This window comes from Talpa occidentalis, unplaced genomic scaffold (genome assembly GCF_014898055.3).
Source record: "Talpa occidentalis isolate TD23 unplaced genomic scaffold, MPIMG_talOcc4v2.1 talOcc4.3, whole genome shotgun sequence".
NCBI classification, from domain to species: Eukaryota; Metazoa; Chordata; class Mammalia; order Eulipotyphla; family Talpidae; genus Talpa; species Talpa occidentalis.
Genome location: NW_023603184.1, coordinates 117,143,433 through 117,161,305, shown reverse-complemented (window position 1 = coordinate 117,161,305; position 17,873 = coordinate 117,143,433). Strand labels below are relative to the sequence as shown.

Below are 17,873 nucleotides of genomic sequence, written 5' to 3'. Positions count from 1 at the left end.
TATTTTTGAAATCCCTTCTTGGCAAAGAAATGTGGTTAACAACCTTTCTCTGTGACCTGCTTGTCAGGCAGTGTGGGAGCAAAGGAGGAATAAAAGTGTTGACATGAAAGACAGCCCATGTTTCTGACATGGAAATTAACCAGAAAGAGTCCTCTTCATTTTAATACTGGCATTTGTGCTGGTGGAAAATGTTTTCGATGGAGGCTTCTTTCTTAAAATGAGTACAATGCAATAAAGATGCTTACTCCATGTGTGCTACCTCCTATTTAGGCATATTTTGAAAGAAATAGTGTTTAGTATATTTAAATCCTTTCCTCCACCCCCCCTTCTGCCATTTGAAAATGTTGCAATACCCATACTTATACAGCTACATAATTCCATAAGAACAGTGCTTTAGATACACAAAGAAAAAGCAATTGAGTATAGAGACAAAATTGGTTGCTACATATCAATATTTCACAGGCTTTAAGTATTTCATTTCATTAACATTTTCTTTGAATTACATTATATGTATTTTAGGGAATGAACCTCCTTTTCATCTTATCTGATCTAAAAATATGCATATGCATAAAAAAAATCTAAGCAGCATTGAGGAAAACTGAAAGCAACAGTACAGAATGCTATGTGAGTAGGAATTTGGGCAGGATTCAGAATATTTTTAAGATAGTAAAAGAAAGTTTTCCATTTGAGGATACCCCAAATCAATCATAATCTGACCTTTATGCCAAAAGGATTTTAAGGCATTAAAAGCATGTATGTGAACATAGCTTTTAAAATACCAACAATCATTAGGCAACATTTTCTACTGCTCTATACAAGTAAAATTGGGTCTATTTAAGGATACAATAGCTTAGTATATTCTTGCACCTTTTTGATAGTTATTGCCAATATTTGCTGTAATGAAGAGTACGCTTGAATTGTCCTAAGTATTCCAAGTTCTCTTGTCTTCTTCCCTGTTGGGAAGAAGTCATATATTTCTTGCTTCATGCTGTCTATTCAGACCATCCAGGCAATCTGGTATCTCTGTGCTCTGAGTTGCTTCTTATTCATAACTCACCCTATATGCTGATACCACCCTTTCCTCATACTGTAGGTATAAGCTACACATCACTGCTATTTTTTCTCAATAAACCAGTGCTTAGCTTGCATTCATTTACTCTTTTCCAGGATTACCATCAGTACTTGTGTTTGTGGGAAATGCTGATGAAATTGACACAACATAACCATTTGCATCCTAGTCACTTAGCCTCATCCCCTACATATTCAGGTTATACTAAGTTTTGCATAGTTATATAGTTGAAACAAACATCCCCTCCCCCCACACTTAATTGCTTTAAAGAACTAATGTTTGTTTCTTGTTCTCACTACATGCTCACTGAGGATTGGCTGGGCAAGGTGTTAGCTTCTGCCCACTGCACTCATTTAGGGACCTAGAGAGATAGAGTAGCTCTCTTGAACAGTGACTTTAAACTTGCACTCATCAGTAAATCTTGTGAGTTCTTTCTCCAAACTATGTGCTACAACTGGCCACTTTTTATATGTCCTGTCATAGGTTCCTTCCCCACACCCCCCGACAGCCTTCAATAGTAGAGAAGATCTCCAATAAAATGATCCTAACTAAAGTGGCCATGTCATGTCCACTCAACAGCTTATCAACCAGAACTAGTCACATGGTATATTCAACCACAGAGCATCTAGAAAATGCATTCTTGCCTTATGCCTGGACATATTAATGCACAGCATGAATAACTACAAGGGTCTACCAGCTATTTCTTCTCATATATAGTTCTCCCCACACCCACACATAGTTCCTCAGACTCTTCAACTTCAGTTTAGTTGTCTGGAAATGTGCTCACACGTTATTATTACCTAAAACCGCTACTATACAAAAATCTTGAATTCTCAAATTTCCCTCTCTAACCAGTGCTTCCTGTCACCTCCCAAGTCCTAGACTAAGAATGGATACAAAAGCAAATGAGATTCATACCTGACCTTGACGTATTTCAAGGACAACAGGAGACTTATGAAAGCAACTCAACCTTTATAAAGTGATGAGTACTAAGAATGTATGAGAGCACAAATCAAGAACCCAGCACAAACGAGGGATGAAGAAAAAGGGAGGAAACTAAGGACATTTTTCTTTAAAGGTCTGATACTAGCTGAGCTTCAAGACGAGTCAAAGTCAGCCATGGATGTACAAAGGAGACAGGCTACCATAGGCCGCAGAAACAGCAAGTGTAAACTCTTCCAAGTGACAAGTGCAGCTGCAGCATAAGGAGCATGCCTGGAAGTGGCTTGTGATCAAAGGGGAGCAATAGGTTGGGAGCAAATCATGAAAGACATTGAATACGATGATAAGGACTACAGATTTCTATTTTATAGGTAATAGATTATCTTTGAATTAAACAGAAGTAGTAAGTTACAGTCTCCATTAAACCCAAGTCTCTGGTTTAGCAGCAATTTTCCCCGAAACTTGAAATTTTTTTTCAAATCTGCAAAAACAGGGGAATTAATTCAGTTCCAATCATCTTACACTTGAGGTGTAGGATGTTTGAAAATAAAAGGTCATTGAGTCTTGATGAAACTATAAATGAAAAAGGTCAGGATTTTTAAAAACTGAATTTTACAAAATTGATCTCATGAAATTCCAAATAGAAAAATTGTTAACACCAACAACATTGTAAACCAATGTCAGCTCAATAAAAAAATTGAAATTAAAATAAATATTATTTTTAAAATTATCTTTCCCTTTATCTGTGAATATCATTTGCAACCAAGTAGTGATATAGTTTTTCTAAAACCCATGCAGTTTTTAAAATCTAGATGTCTTTTCCACAATTACTCATTTTTTCCCACTTGTATTTTTAGACTGAGCTAATGGTTCTGTAAGTAGAATATTGATTAGCTTGAAGTCAATTTCTAACGTATTGCAGCACTTCATCCTCTTAGACCATGTTGTGGCCTTTGTTTTTTGTGTATGTCTTCTTTTTTTTCTGTTTTATGGAAGATACATCTTCTTTCACACCTCCAACTGTATGATTCTGATGTTTCTATCCTTACACTTTGAAGAATGCATTTTTCTTCTTTTTTTAATGTTGATTTGAATGTTGGGGCATGCCTTATTTGACTGCTAGTGGGAGCAGAGCCCAGGATAGAACATCACAAGAAAGGGTTTCAAGAGTGCTTAGGAAGTCAGGAGAAGTTACAGAATTGAAACCAGAGTATAAGAGAACATTATAAACTGGACAAGGGAATCACAAAAGTAATCAAACTCCACCTACTAGAGTCAATAAGCAGAAGGGAAATTGTAGAGATAGAACAGAATCCCTCAATAAAGAACAAGCAGTGGTGGACAAAATATGTTGCTAGATCTACCACAAGGTTAAAACAAATCATAAATGCTGAATTCCAATCCTGATAGTCCTCCTGTTTTGTTTTTTTTTTGTTGTTGTTGTTGTTGTTGTGTTTCCAGAAATTAAAGATTGACCTTTAAATAGCAAAACAAGGCTGGACAATATTATAGGCAATTCAAGAAAAATACTGCTTTAATTATCAATTTATGAAATGTGACCTCTTAAAATTGGCTTAATTATTACTGCTGCTCTTCTATTTCATTGGACTATGTCAATAAGTTGTATATTTATGTCAATAAGTTATATATTTAAATAGGTATTGATCATTATAAATTCCATTTTTAAGTCTTCTTGGGCTTGGAAGTCAGACTAAGATGGAATGTTTTTGAGAGTTACAGTGCATACCAATACTTAAGCAGGCAAACATTATATGTGTGTATACACTTATGTACATATGTGTATCTATGTACATATGTGTAGATATTGCATGCATGTCTTATATACTTGAATATGAAGATAAGAATGAAATAAGGGGTATTTCCTTCATGAAATATATATATTTCATTCATATGTATATATAAAGTCCTTAAATATGTATGCATCCTATATTTATTTATGTAAATACCCTTATTTCATTTTTTATCAGCAAGAAAGGAAAAAAAAATCCCCTTAGTGCTTTCTTTGTTTCAAGATCCAGTATTCTAAAGCAAAGAGCTTAGAGTGCTGGGAAATTCTTTTCATATCTATCAGAGACCTCTCATCCACTTCTTTCCTGCTCATATCCCAATTCTTTTACCTTTTAGCATAAGAAGCTATTAAGATGTTTTGGTGCAAAGCTTCCACTACAAGTTCCCTAGTACTCTTATTTCTCAGTTTTATGTTGTTTTGTCATTCTTTTCCCTCTTGTCCCACAGACTTCTACTTAGGTGTCAGTATAAGGTCACTCACAAGGAACAAACCTTCATGTTTGTGATGTTCAGTTTTAGATTTCCTTCAAAGAACCTTCTTACTTAGAATAAGAATGACTTTATTTCACCTCTAACACTTTCTTAATGTTAACACCTGAAGGAAACAGAACAATTTAGAAAGTGTAAAGCACTTTCACACATCCTCCTGTTTATTCTTCACCACAGTCTGGTGAGCAAAGCAGAGGGGGCATCTCATTTCACAAACAAGAACACCAAAGAGATCAAGAATGGAGCTGGATAACCCTGTTCCAGCTCTCCTAGCACCAGGCCTAAATTTTGTCTCATGTAGCTGTCTTTAGTTTGCTTTTTGTCATTTTTAATTTTAAATAACATCATCAGATTTGCATTTTAATGAAATACATGGAGATACATTTAAGAGAAACAAGTTTGCAAGTACAGTGGAAAATATTTGGGTAGTTAGATGTTTAAGCAAGGTATGATAAAGATCTGAACTAGTATAGAGATGATATAATAGAAAACTACTTAACAAATAAAATTATGTGTAAGTTGTTACCATATAGTGAAGCACTTTGACCAAAGCAAATAATAAGTAGATTAGAATTAACTCTACTGGCAATTTAGTCTTTATTTGATATTCACATGAAACATTGCAAATCCCAAAATGCCATTACCTTAGCAACACCAAATGTTATGTACTAAAAAATGGACAGAGGTGACTCTTCTTTTTTTTAAAGATTTATTTGTTTATTTATACAAGAACTGAGGTACAGGCCAGAAGCACAGGAGGGTGAGAGAATTCACCAGAGACAGAGCTGGGAGCAGAACAGGCAGACAGACTGAAGAGACTGCTGAGGGGAGCAGCGGGCAAGGCAGGAGAGGTCTGCCATGCCATGTGGGTATCTCCCTGGCCAGCAGGGAATTGAACCGGCACTGGAGAAGCTACGGACACCTTCACAGTGCTGTGCTCATCCCACTGCACCACTGGGGAGGTCCTTAATAAATACATATCTTTATTCATAAGAGATTTGTTAATTAGAAGATTAATAGTAAAGTTGGAAAACAACAAATTAATGTAAGAAAGACTTTTTTTCATTCACACTCTCCTTTCATTTCTCATCTCCTCCCTTCTTTTCACATCTTCTCAGCTGGTGACTTCCCTCTTAGGTATACAGTAGAAACAATAAATACAATCAGAGGAGATCTACCTCATCTTCCCCTTTCTGGTGTCACTTCCTCCCTGCATCTATATCCAGATATTTTGCCATCCTTCCTAGAGCAGAAGACCTGTTCCTACTTCTGAGACCAACTGTTGCACCTATGTGGAAACTATACCCAAGGACACTGCTTCTGTGATTACCTCCTCTCTATACTGCATAATTTTGTTCCTCTCTGCTCTATCACTTCTCTCAGCATACAGTGATGCCTCTGTTCCATCCCTCTATAAAAATTCCTTTCCTGACGCTATATCCTTATCCAATTAAATGCCTTATCCTCTCTTCTCTTCATCATAAAATCCCTGCAAAATTGTCAACTACACTTAAAGTTTCTATTTATTAATCTTTTAATCTCCTCTAATTAGGGTTTGGTACCCACCATGCTCTACTGTAGTCCATGTAGCACAAGCTGATATTTATAACTAACCAATAGAAAATAATGTTTTCATCTTTCAGGCATTTGATAAAGAAAATCGTAAAAATTTTATGTGAAACATTTAAGAATGGAAATTAATTATACAGATAACAAAATTATTTTTTGCTTGTCATTATCATATAATTGACATAACATAGTTTCATGAAGTCTGGTTTAGTAACAGTTCGGAATGAATTCTGTCATGTCTGATATTAAGCTGAGCAGCTTTTCTTCCTTCCATCCTTCCTTTCTTTTCTCATTTATTTGTTACTTACTATATTTCTCCTTTTTTCTAATCAACTGTGTACATTCTGTGCTACATCACATAGAGCTAACCTGTCAGACTTAGCATAAAATTGCACCTTAGCATAGCCACATTGTATTAATCTCTAAATATATTTTTACTTGTACGGAAGATAAATTGTATTCAAGTTCTAAAGGAGATTTGTCAAGCTTGAGCAAACTAGTTTAATTATGAAAAATTAAATTTCCATAATGATCTCTTCTTTTGAGTGATTAATATAAAATTACATTTAATAAGTCATGAATTTGGTTCTTAGACTTTTCAAGTAGTTTTTAGAATTCCAAACCTCTATGTATACATATATTTTCAGTCTTACTTTGGTTTGGGGCACTTGAATCACTCAAAAATTAAAAATTTGCAGTGAATCTGTCCTTTTAGTCAAAAGGAAGCAAAGGTAATGGATTTCCTTTTAAAATCTGGACACATCTTACTGCATTATAGCACTGACATATATACAGAATTAATCTGTGTTCGATTTATAAATAGTAGACTAAAATGCTACTTCTTTTTTCTTAGCACTTCAGTAATATTATGTAACAGTGTATTAGTCATTTGATAAACATCCTCACATAATAAGAAAAAAAATTCTTCTTATTTTTCTTTAAAGTCTTATTGAAGTTTCTAGGGAAATGTTGGAAACTGTAAGAGAACATGACTATGGCTCAAAACAACAGCTTAGAATTATCTGTGTCTCTAGGAACTGTCAGCAGCTTCCATCATTTAAATTCCACTTACTCACATATGGGAGAGACATATGAGAGGAAAATTGGCATACAAAAAGCAAAATATACAAGTTGTACAAATTAAAGAATTAAATAGAAAGTTCTGGTTGAAATTTTTCTTTCTATTTTTTAAGTAGAATTTGTCCTTCTTTGGAAGGTAAATTCAATGTTCAGATTTTGGTGGAAGTGAGCGTAATTTATGCAAGTTATTCAAAAATAAAAATTTCTTTCACATTTTGATAAAGCTATTTTAGTTACAACACACATATTGTTATCAGTGATAAGCTCTCTATGTAAATACCAAAAAAAAATTAAGTCTATCAAGAATTATTTTGTGATTCTAAGAAACATTGACTACTAGACTGACAATGACTCTAAAATGGAAGGTGAAAATGCATTCTAAATTTAAAGAAACAATGCAGGTTAAGGTTTACATAAAATGTGTGTAAATGCTTTTTTTCTGAACTTTGTAATACCTTAAATGAGAGTAGAAACATTATCAGTCAAGTTTAAAAATATCATTCTTTTTGTTATCTGATAACTGATAATCTAAGAGATTGCCTATTTTATTTCAGACTTGATACATGTATAGGTTGTATTTGTGCATGTCTATATTATGCTTAATACTTATACTATGCTTAATTAAAAGCCATAACATATATCTGTGAAAGTTACATACTGCAGCCCTATGGAGAAGAAAATGGGAGTCATGCATTGACTAGGAAAGATAATGTTACCAAGGACAAAAAAGGGTGCCTAACTATTGAAAAACATATTCTGGTATAGAAAAGAAACAAAATATTTGAAGACAGATTTGAAAAAATTTAAAAAGGAAGACCTAGGATTATGTCGATATATAGTTCAACCAATATGTGAGGTACGAAAATGATGTGAAAATGTTTCCTCAGAATTGGGCCTCCCTGGTGGCACAGCGGTTGAGCGCTGGGTTGCGAAGCTGCCCACGGCCTCTGCGGCGCCGGTTCGATCCCCGGCTGCTCCCCGGCCACCAGAGGAGGGTCCTGCATGGCGGGCAGACCTCTCCTGCCGCCCGCTGCTCCCCTCAGCAGTGTACTTCGGTCCTTCTGCCTGCTCTGCTCCCCACTCTGGCTCTGGTGAATTCTCTCACCCTCCTGCGCTTCTGACTGTACCCAGTGCATGTATAAACAAAACAAACAAACAAATAAAATAAATAAATAAATAAAACATGCCTCTATTAAAAAAAAAAAAAAGAATTAAAAAAAAAATGTTTCCTCAGAATTTATTAATAACCTAAATTCATGCCATATTAGTCATCTTTCACTAGATAAAGTTACAGTCACAAATGATCTCCAAATCCTAGAAGCTTATAGCACCAGTGGATAATTCTTGTTTCCATATCTGCAGTCAACTGTGGCTGTGCTTTATAAGTCATCTCCTACTGGGACTGGTTGAAGGAACTGTTCCTCCTCTCCTACTCTGGAATGCCTCTCTCTCTCCCTCTCTCTCTCTCTCTCTTTCTCTCTCTCTCTCTCTCTCTCCCCTCACCTCCACCCCCAAAGAAAAGAAAAAGTAAGTAGAAATCTGTATGATGGCTTTCTAGCTTCCTCCTGCTACTCACATCTCAATGGCAAAAGCAGGTCATAAGGTCAACAGTGATATCACAGAACTTCAAGCCATACAGCTGTAAGGAGAAGAAACAACTCTTCTATTAGAAAGGCTGCAAAAATAATGGGGAACAATAGTCAAAATCTGCTATAAGTGCTATATGCATGTAGTGTCTTCCATGGAGAATGTGAGATTATAGCTAAATCTTGGAAAGTTAAAGTAAATATGCATCAGAAATCAAATAATTATGTAACAATGACAAGCAGGATTCTTACTACTGATATCTCTGTCTTCCTGTCTTTGAAATTAACAGAAAATAATAGGATGGATCTTTAAGTAAAACTAATTTTAAAAATAAACATGAGCCTTACAGCACAGGTAGGAGTATGATATGTGACATTAAGAATGCAAAGGGTGAACTATAGTAATTTAAAAATATATTATCATGAAGTTCTTAAAATGTTTATGCAATAATGCATTAGGATATTTTAAAGATGAATATTATTACTTAAAGCAACACTAAAATAATGACGCAAAAAGTATAACACAAAAATCATTATAAGAGATAAGATGAAGACCATACACTATTTGATTCATCTTTTTTTTTTTAAAGATTTGTTCATTTATGCATACAAGAGCTGGGGTACAGGCCAGAGGCGTGGGGGGTGAGAGGATTCACCAGATAGAGAGTGGGGAACAGAGCAGGCAGATTGACCAAAGTACACTGCTGAGGGGAGCAGCAGACGAATCAAGAGTGGTCTACTGTGCCATATGGTTTGTTCACTAGCTGGCTGGGAATCGAACTCATGCTGCTGTGGCTGTGAATAGCTTCATAGGTTGCATCTTAACCCTTGCACCACCAGGGAGGCCCCTATTTGATTCATCTTTAAAAAAAAAAAAAAAGACAGAAAAGTACAGAGGAAAACATAAACATTGACCTAATAGGAATCAAACACCAATTAACTACATTAATTTAACTGGCCTATGTAATACAGATTAAATGAAGAATATTCAGGCTGAATATAAAAGCAAACTCCAACTACATGTTGTATACAAGAAATAGTTTAAACATAAGTAACAAACAGGTTGAAGTAAAAGGACAGAAACAATAAGCAAAAAAAAAAACCAAAAAAAAACCTTAGCATGGTTATATGAATCTCAGAATAAATTAAACTCTAAGATGAATAATATTAACAGAGATTAAAGAGATATTTTGTGATGATAAAAAGGTCACTATTCAAGGATATAAAAAACTACTAAATGTTTGTATACCTAATATCAAAGTTCTCAAATACATTAGCAAACAAAAGAACATAACAAAAGAGAACTCGAGACAATGGTACTGTCACTGATAGAGATGTTTTCACTAATAGAGCCATTAAAAAAAAATCAGTTGATTTATGGATGATTGGAACAATACTAGCCACCAATTTAAAATAATTAACATTTATAGAAAATCAACAAAATATTTCAGCTTCTAAGATTCATATGAAATATTCAGAAGATATTCTGGGCCATAAAAGATGTTTCAATAAATTTCAAAAGATTTAAACAAAACATATGGCATTTAAGATAAATAAAAGGGCTCTACCTTTGAAGGTCCTCAAATTTTTGAAGTTAAAAAACACTGTGAAATAATCATTGCATCAGAGAAGAAATCACAAGATGTTTTCAGTTGCTCTTCCCTCACTCCTGAAATTTTCTTCCATTATTTGCTGAAACCTAGGTTTCTAGACACCAAAAGGAATAGGTGTTTTACTTCACAACTCAAAATAAAAGACTTAAAATGCAAATGCATGTTTAAATTAATATTTTTGAATAAATGAATTTTATTCTTGATTAATCAGTGAATGAATGCAAATAATTAAGCACTAGTTCTTCCCATTTTTGATAATGTAGGAAGAACAGAAAAGAAATAATCCAATTCAACACACATCTACTGAGCATCTACTGTTTTCTAAATCAGTGGTTTTTCACTTTTGTGTCTGTGACCTTTAGAAGAAACTGAAATAGACAACCCAACCCTATGTGAATGTACATGTATATAACCAAATCAGTGTTATAAAATTAAACCTGTGATTCCTAAGTAAATACACTCTTTATTTTCTATTCTAGAGTCTTCTGCTTAGTGTTTATGAAAAATGATGGCAGTAACCCATTAGCTCTGTTTCACTCCCCACTCATAAACTGTGATTTGTGGCCTGAAAAACACAGTGTTATCCTTACTGCTCCACATGTGGCCTGCAAACCAGCAGCATCCATGAGTGGGGACTTAAAAATAAAGAAAATACAGAACCTGCCTCAGCACATACCTCAAACCATCGAACGAGAATCTACATTTTAGCAAAACCTCTGGGTGTCCCTTACATGCTTTATTGTTTTTTTTTTCTTTTTAGTTTTTGTAATTCTTTTTTCCCTTTATTGAGGTGACATTAGTTAACAACACTGTGTATGATTTACAGAACTAGGATCATACCTCCTCAGATGTATGTATGTCATCACACCACACCCAACTCCAAAACATCCATAGTCCTTTACCATAGATCACTGGGCCCTCTCCCTGCCTTGTTCCCTCCTCCAATTTCCCTACCCCTCTGTTTGCCTCAATTCTTCAGTCATATTTCTAATTTCTTTTTGTGCTAATGATAGTTTCTTTCACTGTTCAAAAGCTTTCTAATTTGATATAGTTCCATTTGTTTTGTTTTGGGTTTTTTTGTTTGTTTGTTTGTTTTGTTTTGCTTTTGTTTCCCTTGCCATTGAAGTCTCCAAAGACATTCCTGAAATCAATGTGTTGGACTGTTTTGTCTATTTTCTGCTATGTATTTCATGGTTTCAGATCCTACATCCAAGTCGTTGATTCATTTGGAATTAATTTTTGTGAACAGTGTGAGAAAGTGGTCTAGTTTCATTCTTTGGCCTATGGCTATCCAATTTTCACAACACCGTTTGTTGAATAGACTTTCTTTTTGACTATGTGATGATCTGTGTGTCCATTTTTATCTCAATATCATAATGTTTTAATTACTATAACTTTGTAGTATACTTAGAAGACTGGGAGTATTGATTCTTCATTCTTCCTTTTTGTCGGGTTTGCTTTGGCTATTGTGGTGCCATACAAATTTCAGTAATGTTTGCTCTATTTCCCTAAAGAATAGCTTTGGAATTTTCATAGGGATTTTGTTAAATCTGTGTGTTGCCTTGGGCAAGATGACCTTTTTGACAATATTCATTCTTATAATCCATGAGCAAGGAATATCTTTCCATTCCTTGTATCTTCTTACATTTCTTAAGTGACTAATCTTTCATTACATAGATCTTTCACCTATTTTATCAATTTCTAGGCACTTAACACTTTCTGATGTCATTGAAAATGGGGCTGTTTCCTTGATTTCTTTCTCTTCTATTTTGTAGTTAGCATATAGTAACCCAACAAGTTTGATTTTGTAACCTGCCAATTTACTTTTAGAATTACTACTATTAGTTCGGCTGAGTTAGCACAGTCCATCCCTTGGATTACTTTCAGTAGATCCCTAACCAAAGGTCTCTCCTGTGAAAGAAAATAGGGCTGCCCCAAGGTGGCTATAACTGTTCATTAGGACCTTCCCTTTACGTTAGCAGGTTTCCTGAGTGATGGGAAGTTTTAGCCTGGAAGTTGCTAATCTTGCTAACACTAAAAGGCTCTCTCCCATTAGCAGTTTCTGTGTTGCATTAATAATAAGAAAGTAATAAAGAGACCGACCTCAGCTGTTCAGTCTCCCCTGAGGTGAGGCCCCAGCTTCCTTCTTATCCCGTTGGTCCACTCTAATGGTCTTGTCTGTATTAAAGTAATAGAGTACATAATAAGTGCTGTCTATTTTATCGGAGTCTAAAATTCCTTCTTTCTGGGAATGAACACCTTTTTTTAAAACCTCCAAATTTATAACCATATCATCAATACTTTTGCATTTGAAGCTGATCTGTTTAATTCATAAGGGTTTCTTTAATGTAAGTGCAAATCTTCAAGCACAGGAAGAAAGGTTTGCTTTAGGAAAAAAAAAATAAATCTCTCTACCTTTCCTGGAAGAACTATAAAACAGAAAAACAGAGAACTTGCTTAGGACATGCCTTCTTGTCCTTTTTAGGGTTTTTTGTTTTTTTTTTTTTTGTAAATCAAACCACTTATCTGCGCAACATAAAGAAAATCAGTGAATAAAGACATTTGGTTTTGTAAATATCCAAAAAGTCTCTTGGGAATAAAGAGGAAATGATGAGAAAATTTATTTTGAAACAAGACAAGTAAGATAGGATTTGTTAGGTTGAGGGTGCATTTTAATTGTGTTTTTCATGAAAATGTTATTAATAAAATAAAGATAGAAGCCAATACCATACTTAATTGTTCATGTTTTTTTTCTGTTGAAAAGGCATACCCTTTTGCAAAAGTGCACTTTTTAGAGATCATTTTTATTTAAACATCTGTTTTTAAGACTATGATCTGCCCATAGAATATGATTATCTATGTTATGGGAAAGTTGTTGTAATTTTTCACCTACAAATGAAGCTATTTTTGCTTTCAACTACATTTTTTTCCCACTGTGTAAATAGTAATCCATCATCTCACAAGTTTTACTCAGATTTTCATTCCTTGAGCTCAAAACACAAAAGAGTTTTTCTTGATTTCACTATTTTGTCCTGATTTTTAAAGATTAATTTTATAATTAGACTACATACTGCATATTTTATACTTATAATTTATGGAGGGAAGGACTAATATAAATAATAATCATCAGTGACAATATATATTTTTCAAATGAAATGTATATTTTTAACCCTTACAGAGGAAATCACTATGGTGCACTCTGTGAAATATTTAAAATTGAAGAAATTAATGTAAAAGCTAAAAGTTATTTTATAAAAACTTATGAGCAACATATTTTTCCTTTTAATTAATGAGAATATTGAGAAGAAAAGAAGACATATTTAGTAAGACAAGGGTGGCTCATAAAAAATTTCTTTTTTTTTTTAAGATTAATTTATGCTAATGTAAGGTCAGGAAGACCACAGTGCAGGTTTTCTGATCCAGCAGACCAGGTAAAGGAGGAGTCAGAGTCCTCAGTGGTTTTGCAGGTTTTTATTGGGATTACCAGGTACACAGCAGGCAGGGGCGCTGGGGGGCCGGTAGGCTGGCAGGCCTCCCAGCCCCCAGCAGGTCTTCACTCTGGGCTCTCTGGCCTTCTCTCGGCTTCTGCTTCTTTTGCTTCTCTCTCGGCTTCTGCTGGAGTCCCCGTGACACCGCCCTTAAAAGCCCAGTTGAATCCCATCTACCTAGGCCCACACCCTACTCCAGGTGCCCGCCATCAGGCATGCATTCAGGACCGAAAGGATCCATCATCTATCCTGATAGCGGGAGGGCAGAAAAGCCTGACATTTTTCCTTACCCTACAGCATACAAGAGTTGGGGTTCAGGCCAGAGATGTGGGGGGGTGAGAGGATTCACCAGAGACAGAGTGGGGAACAGAACAGGCAGATTGACCAAAGTACACTGCTGAGGGGAGCAGCGGGCAAGTCAGGAGAGGTCTGCTGCGCCATGTGGGTTGCTCCCTAGCCAGCTGGGGGGTCGAACTTATGCTGCAGAGGCTGCAGACTGCTTCACAGGTTGCATCTTAACCCCTTGCGCCACCAGGGAAGCCCTCATAAAAAAGTTCTTTAAGTGTGAAATCTTATGGATTAAAAAATATCTTTAGGAATGAGAAAATGCTTTGTTGTTTTATTTACTTGTTAAAAGCAAAATGTTCACTACGTATCAGCACGTTATTGTTATAGTTCCTTCAATTAGGAGAAGAAAGAAGTTTCAATGACATTATTATGTAACCCCAAGGGCAAATAGGCCCACTATACAGTAGCAGTGTGAATATAGAATTGTTCTAGTCATTGGTATTATACACACTCATCTTTTTTTTTTTTGTTTAAATTTTTTCTGTCCACAGTCCATGAAGGATCAGGAGAAACCAGTCAAAAGGAGACATCCACCTGTGACATCTGCCAGTTTGGTGCAGAATGTGATGAAGATGCCGAGGATGTCTGGTAATAGACCATTTCTATTTTCTTAAACAAATAGTGGCAGTACTTAATTTATCGTAACTCCATCAACTATTTACTTAAAGAAGACAATTTAGCATTTTAAAGTCTATTTCCTAAGGGCAAAGGGAATTGGGACTATAACAATACCAAGGAATTACTGAAGCTGAATTAAGAATTGGGTCAGGCAGGCAGCTTCCTATTACTTCCGAAGGTCCGTTAAGATAAACTGAGATCCTTCAATATTGCCAATGTTAAGAGATGGAGAGAAAAATCATATCTACTAGAACATCTCTCAAGAACAATAATCTAGAAACAATGAACAGTTAGTGCTTTCTAAAATGGTGCATCTGGGTAGCTGCAGAGATTTTAGTTGAAGATATGCACGTGTGCACGCGAACCTGAGCTGGGAAGATGGTCGGGCAGAGTGATATCTGAGCTGCTCTCTGGGGTCAACTTCTCTTTTCAGTCAAGCAATATTCATCTTCTATAAAGATATGCTGAACAAATAATAAATTAAATCTGGTACTTTAAAAGGGTTCCAGAATGGAACTTTTGATGGTATTCAAAGTATCACTGTGTCTTGATGAGACCCAAATTGAACACACAAATTTAGAGTCTGGTTCTTGTGGATTGGTATTGGAAAGGACAATCAGGCAATCTATTTCTCTGTCTCTGTCTCTGCCTCTCTCCCTCTCTCTCTCTCTCTCTCTCTCTCTCTGCACACACACACACACACACACACACACACACACACACTTTCCCTTCATAGGACTGGGGCCAGGTTTAAAATAGCTTTTGGGGCCTCCCCGGGGGTGCAGCTGTTGAGCGCTGGGTTGCGAAACTGCCCGCGGCCTCTGCAGCACCGGTTCGATCCCCGGCTGCTCCCAGGCCGCCGGAGGAGGGTCCCACATGGCGCGCAGACCTCTCCTGCTACCCGCTGCTCCCCTCAGCAGTGTACTTCGGTCCTTCTGCCTGCTCTGCTCCCTGCTCTGGCTCTGGCGAATTCTCTCACCCTCCCGCGCTTCTGACTATACCCAGTGCTTGTATAAATAAATAAATAAATCTTAAAAAATAAAAAATAAAAAAAAACAGCTTTTGAATGCAGATTAAGTTGAGGATTGCAACTGAGAAAACTCAGTTACTTAGGGTAAAGTGGCAAGGTATTTGCAGGTGAACATTGCCATTGAGTAAAAAAAAGCAGCTGTCAGTAGTCTCCACACCTGTCAAACATGTCTAACTAAGAAGCAGCAAGGAGCTAAGTCAGGGCATCTGTGCACTGGTTTGACCACCTTGAGGTATGCAAACTTATGTTTTCTTACATCTTCATTACTGATGAATTATGGTTCCCAAACATGGCTTATCATCAGAATTACTGTGGGAATTTTTTTAAGCACATCAATACTTTACTGATGTAATGAGTTAAATTTTCTGAGAAGTGAGACTTAAATTTTTACTTATTTAAAACTCTCCAAATGATTATGAACATACTGCTCTAAAATAATAAAAGATTTAATACCCCTCCTCTCTAAATGGTTTAGGGCTCTTTATGGTCTGAGTCATTTTATATTAAGCCACACTGATAGGAATTAAATTATCTCATTTTTAATGTTTGTTGGTGACTACATCTGTAGTGCAGCATTGTTTTAAAGCTGTTAATTATCTGGCTGTCAATTATACTTTAAAAAATTCAGATGTGTCCTTAATTTTTTTCTTCAGAATTTTTATTGTAGTTTCTCATTTCTTTAGTGATTATCTTTAAGTGACATAGTTCTACTTTAAAGTGCCAAGGTTTAAGAAATGAGATAATGGTGTAACTAAAAATTGCTGGTTATTTACTATGGGCTTGGTCCTTTTTTATGCAGTTTTTCTCAATTATCTTCAAAATAACACCAGGAGTAGATTCCACTATTATTTCACTTTACAATAAGGAAAACGGTGTTTTGAAGTATTTAAGTGGTGAGGCCAAGATAGAAATATGAGGTGAAAATAACTAAAGGATATTAGCATAACAACTCAACCAAAGATGCAATTGAAATAATAATATTTATTTCTTGTCATGTCTGGAATAATAAGATGGACAGATTGCAGACAGCTTATATCCAGTGACTCAAGACCAGTAGGGTTGGATCTGGTGGCAGGGAGATGGTTGCAGCAGGCAATGGGATAATATCCAAGAAAACAGTGTCACTCTGGTATTATAGCAAAATTTCAGTATGGTACAAAGGCAGGCAGTATCAGTGAGATGAGTAGTGTTAGTGGCATCAGAAAGATTCAGCTATAGGTTGTAGTGCAAATGGAATTCAGAAAAAAGAATTCAGTTACACAAGCAGGGGACAAGGTAAAGAGCAAAGCAGAATCTCAGTAATCAAGGAATTGGGGATCTATCAGGAGAAAGAACCAGGGACTGAAATGTGAAAGACTGGATAGACATCCACTTACCACAACTAGTATAGGCAGCCAAGTCTTGGTTACAAGGACCTGAGACAAGTGTCTAGATCTGGGAAATAAATTACAAGGTTAGAATGAAACTAGCAGCAAGGCTGACTGGATGCTGAATCAGTTAGCTATTGGCTAGGACTTTATGAATGCCTTCCCTAGAGACAAGATTAGTTCCAAAATTCAGAATAAGGCTGAACCTCCAGATGGGGCTAAGTGGCCATAGCTGTGAAGATTAGAGGGCTACAGGGGGCAGGGAGCCAAGAAGATCATTATACTTTCCAGGCAACAACGAAAAGTTGTTAGCGTTTAAATAAAATGTACTTAAGATGTTCAATGTAAGCAATAAAGAGTATTGCTAAAATGATAAGCAAATTGATTTTCATTTATATAAATACCTTTGTATGTTAACATATTGTATTTAGTTATGGCCATGCAGGGCAGATTGGAAACAGTTAAAGGACACAAGAATAAAATAATAAATAAAATTAAATAGGCATGGAAAGAAAGAGGTTATAAAGCAAGATAGAAAGCAAAAGGGGAGTGATACAACGCCAGTACCAGTCAGCTGAGTCAGGGGAGCCTCAATGTGCTGTTGATTTTGGATGAAACCACAACCGGATCCTCTTGGAAACATACTGCAGGTGCTCTGTAACAACGAAGAGTATAATTCAGTGTTTTGCTTTATTTTTTCCTTTAACACTAGCAAATCTACACTTTTATACATAAGAATTTTCTCTACCGGGCCTCCCCTGGTGGCGCAGCAGTTGAGAGCTGGGCTGCGAGGCTGCCCGCAGCCTCTGCAGTGCGGGTTTGATCCCTGGCCACCGGTGAGGGTCCCGCATGGTGCGGCGGACCT

The 17,873-nt window shown here is 36.0% G+C and overlaps 1 protein-coding gene across 2 annotated transcripts in view; it reads left to right on the top strand.

Annotated features, from left to right (window-relative positions):
- The window catches only part of TMEFF2 (transmembrane protein with EGF like and two follistatin like domains 2), a 231,002-nt gene that overhangs the window by 110,730 nt on the left and 102,399 nt on the right, over window positions 1-17,873 (top strand). For both annotated transcript variants that reach the window (XM_037523736.2, XM_037523735.2), the window contains exon 5: window positions 14,485-14,581. In XM_037523736.2, coding sequence (XP_037379633.1) covers window positions 14,485-14,581 — 97 coding nt within the window. The remainder of the gene's footprint in view (window positions 1-14,484; window positions 14,582-17,873) is intronic.